The sequence below is a fragment of the Temnothorax curvispinosus genome, unplaced genomic scaffold (genome assembly GCF_003070985.1).
Source record: "Temnothorax curvispinosus isolate PA1 unplaced genomic scaffold, ASM307098v1 QBEX01003397.1, whole genome shotgun sequence".
In the NCBI taxonomy this organism is placed as follows: Eukaryota; Metazoa; Arthropoda; class Insecta; order Hymenoptera; family Formicidae; genus Temnothorax; species Temnothorax curvispinosus.
The window spans coordinates 106,384-111,386 of record NW_020213177.1 but is presented as its reverse complement, the minus strand read 5'-3'; the positions used below and the strand labels follow the sequence as shown (position 1 = coordinate 111,386).

General features: G+C 33.3%; 1 protein-coding gene across 1 annotated transcript; it reads right to left on the bottom strand.

Annotated features, from left to right (window-relative positions):
- Nucleotides 1-1,041: 1,041 nt before the first annotated feature.
- On the bottom strand, nt 1,042-1,776 carry LOC112452432. The gene is made up of 3 exons (XM_025012631.1): nt 1,669-1,776; nt 1,418-1,614; nt 1,042-1,274 (listed from the first exon to the last, which is right to left on the bottom strand). The coding sequence occupies exons 1-3, from the start codon at nt 1,755-1,757 to the stop codon at nt 1,258-1,260; spliced, it is 303 nt and encodes a 100-aa protein (XP_024868399.1). The 5' UTR covers nt 1,758-1,776; the 3' UTR covers nt 1,042-1,257.
- Between the last annotated feature and the right edge of the window lie 3,227 nt (nt 1,777-5,003).

Sequence of the window (5,003 nt, the reverse complement as noted above, 5' to 3'; positions counted from 1 at the left end):
TAGGATAATGTACATGGCTGACGCGACAAGCGTTGCATACAATATAAAACAATAACATTTTATAACATAACAACAGAAAATTAATATACTACCAACGTTATTTCTAAGTCCAAATTACAAAGAATTTTGAACTGTTGCATTGACTTCAAATAAATGACTACGTTTACACGGCCCAATTTGCGCTAAAGTTATAACATATGATACACATCAAAAAACAGAAAAATGGTATTAATTCTAATAATGATACTGAATTATATTGGATTGGGTCTTAACTTTAATATTCTCAACAAATTCAATAATAATTTCTAGGGAGTTATTTATATGTTTATATACGACCTTTATTGTCAATCAACACTTGTAATAAACAGTGGCTCAGTCACGTACAAGATTCGACACGATACGGTCCCTTCGCAACAATTCAGAGCTTTTAATTTCTTATTATATGCTTAGTATGTATATTCGTATCAAATTCATTTACATTTTCTCGTTCTTACAATAAGTCTCTTTAATTTACAGTATATATACACACTTTTAATTTTATTTATCTAACCCTTGCTTGTGACGAGCTTCCATCGATGATTGACTAAATTTATTCTCACTTCCGACTGAAGAATCAACCATGGATTTTATCATTGGACTACATTTTACAATTAAGGACCTCACAAATATACAGCGATTCCGATTTTTTCTGTTCAGTATTTATTTGATGTTCCTATTTATTACTTAGATGTGGAAACTTGTAACTCGTGACGAATTTAATATTGAATTGCGATATTTGTATATTTTATTCATTTTGGCTGAAGAAAGCACTGTGTTGTCGAAACGTTCCTAATTAATTAATTGTTTGTAACAATAAGTCTTTATTGAATTTAACAACTTTCATGCTCGTTATTGGCCGTTAACCTTTCATATTATTGTGGAAAAAAATTATATGAAAGATATATAACAAAATACTTATAAAGAAACGTATCAAATGTATGTGAAAAATTAGTAAATTTTTTAAAGTAATCTTTACTTTGTACAGTTTAGAAATTTTTTAAGAAGTTTCTTTAATGCTTGGAAAAACTATTGACTTTTTTTAATGATGTCACTTCAATCTGCCTTAGAAAAGGCCACAAAATGAGAAAATGAGCCTAACACACGTATTTTACAGTTATTTCAACCTAATGAAGCCGAAAAATAACTTTATTGACACTTTTAGGTATAGATATCTTCGAAACCTGATGTGATAGAACAATGCGGGCAACGGATTCGGTTTCAGCATGTCAGAAATCCTTCGGAAACAAATATTGAGAATTAAATCTCAGGATCAAAGTTGATGTCGGCATGTGTAACTAATATTGCAGAAGGGATAGCATATATCCTCTATCCACTAATCAAGTATGAATGCGGTACTCGTATCGTATGAATCAATCACCTGTCTTCCATCGCCCATGATCTGCTCTAACAAGGTCTTTTTTATTGAATAGATTTTCTCGTAACTGATTCATATTGTCTGAATCCGGAAATCTACCAGCAATACCAGAAATAACAATCTCCTCGTCGGAGTCAATACCGTTCCACGATCTACATGCTTCTGTGCCATCCATGATTTCGATTGTTTTTTCGGACAATCTAGAAAAGTGCTATGTATTTTATATACTTATTTTTTTACTTATCATACTGTACCTGGTCTTAAATGTTCGCAGTATCACTATGAGTCGTGTTAGTTCAGCGGAGAAATGATTCTTGTCACTTATCGACTCTTTATATAACATTCAAATGATTATTGTAATGTAAACCAGCTATATATATTGTGTCAAGCTTCTGCCTTTGTAAGTTTAATTCAAAGCATTTCCGTTTAAAAGAGAAGAGAAAGGGAAGGGACGAGAATAGGAGGGGAGGGAAGAAAGAGAGAGAAATAGTATCGAAAATAAAAAATATGATCTACGTTTTTTAATACATCTTAAAGGTAGGTATAGAACATTATTTACTAATTATATGTTTTATTTAATACTAAATTATTTGTTATTTAACTAAAATCGTTTTTATATATTCGTTCAAGGTTATTTCTATTAAAGCTTTTTCTACAGATTTTATAACGTAAAAATTAACTCTGATAGCCAAACCTGCGCAGAAAAATTCTGAGCAGGTCTTTCAATAAATTTTTCATGTCAGAAAGGCAACAAATTTCACACAGAAGCTGCTGTATCAGATAATGCATGTTGTCAAACTGTTGCCAGAAATGCGACAGATTGACCTGCTCACATTGCCTGCAGGCTCTATTAACAGAACACGAGCTCAATGCGTACACAGATGGCTATGGTTAGGAAGATTCTGATCAAATTTGCTACTGATCTGTACGCATGCTGCTAAAAGTACGTTGCTTACTTCCAAGACAGCACCATGTCCAAAATCGGGACATAAGACATCTTTTAGACGTCTTTTAGATGTCTTATGTCCCGCTTTTGGACATGCGTGCTGTCTGGGTTATTAAAATTTATAAATAAATGGCTGTGTTCAGTAGAACGTTTATTTTGCAACTATTGGAGGTTTTCTGAGCTCAGATTGGATTATTTTTTTAGATCTAGAGGAATAATCCAATCTGAGCTTAGAAAACTTCCAACAGTTGCAAATAAACATTCTGCTATAAACGTGGCCAATGAACACGTTATTTTTAAGGGGATGCTGGAGCCGTAGCCGAACTCGATCAGCGTCGATAAAGAAGTGCTCACCGATTTTTACACATACATACAGAGCACCTAACCTTGCATCTTCCACTGGTCCTAAGTAATGTCTTTTTTTTAGGCTTCAAATCTTACTTCTAATTGCACGATATTATTCCTGACAGTTTTTTGTAGAGGGCTGTATCACTATTTTCTATAAAAAAACTGCAGATTTTTTGTATAAAGCAAATATTGTCGTCAGGTTAGGACGATATTTATAAAAATAACATTTTTTTTAGTTTATTAGACAAAATGATGTACAGCCCTCTACATCTTTGTGCGTACTTTAATCGTGTAAAAAGATTTTCCATTCTGTTCAGCCAATTCAAAGATATTGCTTAGACCGATAATGTCAGTGTCGCTGTCACTCCAAGGATCCCCTTAAGGTAGCTGTCTCGCTACGTGCTAGTCATGTGACTGTTTGTAGGTTTTTACGTTCAGAAATATATTTCAGGCAATTTTTGCTAAAGAAAAAATAATTTCATGAATTATGGTGTAAAATTTCATATGTGACAGAGTATGTTACTTTTTCCAAATTATGTGATTTTTCTCATTTGACTCCGTTTTGATCAGCTGATCATGCGAGTCGTCGAGGTTAAAGGTTACAAGTGAGGTTACATCTCCTTTTCGATTGAATTTTGACAATTACTGAGAAAGGGTTTCAAAACGCATGACAGAGGTGTCAATCACTATCCAATTCGGCTAAGAAAGACGAGCCCCATAACCTGCAACTACAGTGATTAGCCAGCGGCGTTGCCAAGTCTTCCCAACCTCACCTCGACCAAAAAATGTCTGCTCGATTACCGCATTTTCACTAAAATAAACTAAAAAATTAGCAGCGAAATTTCCGGTAACTTATATATTTTATGGTTGCATCGGATTCTTCGAAATCTATTGTACAAAAAGCAATGTTTTTTTCTCACTTCATCTAATAGAAAAATACGAAAATATGTGATTGAAACCGTGATAGAGCCTTCTTTTCTGTATGAAGTAATGCAAAATTTGTGATTTTCGAGATCGATTTTCTAGAGTAAATAGTCGGTAAGGAGCCACAGAAAAAATCGACTGCAAAGCCTGATCATATAATTTGATATAAAAACCGAAATCGGAAACTTTATCTAATACATGCCCTGACGAGACAGCTACCTTAATTGAGTTAATTAAAGATGCATAATATGAGAGGGATCTTTTGGTTGCTACGACTCCAGCCGACTTCGTCGCGAACTTAATTCGGATCCGACTCTTCAAATATTCGTGTAAAGCTGATGACAGAGAACTAGATGTCTGTCATAGTTGTAGACGTAAAGTAAGTCAGAGAGAAAAGGTTATTGTACAAAAGTTTGTCACCACTTACGTTTTTCTCTACCTTACTTCATGTCTACGACTACTACAGATGTAAGCGCTTACGTCTCGTTCTTTGCCATCAGCCTTATTTCATAAGATTCGATAACGCAAATTTAGATAACCCAAATAATGCGGTTCTGAAATCCCGATCACAATCGATCTTAGATACCTGGGTACCTGGATATAGTCATTTTATCCGAATACTTAGGAGCCCTAATGCATACATACATGATGTACAAATAACATATAAATGATATGCGTATGATATAAATGTACAAATAAATATACATGTGATATAATATACATATAATAGTATAGTACATATACAGGCTCATTACTTTTTGTTAAATTTGCAGTCTTTGTTATTAAAGACGTTTCTCCGGCTCCAGTCGTGCTCAACTTGTATTCATGCTTAAAAAGAAATTTTATTTTACTGAAGTTAATTTGTTTATATACAAAATATTACAAAAACATTAAAAAAATAAGAAGTTAACTTCACGCGTGAGAACTCATGCGCAGCGTTGCCAACTGACGCCTCTCCTCTTCGAGTGTATGAAGTTAGCCCCCCTTTTTTTGAAATTTATATTTTTGAAAGTTGTTCCAGGTTGTTCTGACTTTGTACTACATTGTTCCAAAACGATATTCCTTAATTCTCAACAGTTTTTTAATAAAATAAAAAAAACAATTTTTTTGGCTGGCCCCCCTTTTATCAAAAATCGAAATTTTTTTATCGCTACAGATTGTTCTAGTTGTTCCAAACATTGTTCCAAAGTATTAGTTTGATTGGTTAAAAATTTTAAGAGATATTGGAAAAAGAAAAATTTTTAAAATAACAGTTTTTGGCCATTTATTCGTAAACAAAATGACTTACAAAACTGTCGATCTAGAACATATTTCTAACCGCGTAGAACAACTCAGAACAAAATTTTTAAGACTAGAACAAGAACCTAAAGG

What these genes read in the sequence shown, in the direction of transcription:
- LOC112452432 (XM_025012631.1), bottom strand. Translation starts at nt 1,757, where the DNA reads ATGTTATATAAAGAGTCGATAAGTGACAAGAATCATTTCTCCGCTGAA. An exon ending in CTGCGAACATTTAAGACCAG is followed by an intron (nt 1,615 to 1,668) that starts GTACAGTATGAT and finishes GCACTTTTCTAG; the next exon opens with ATTGTCCGAAAAAACAATCG.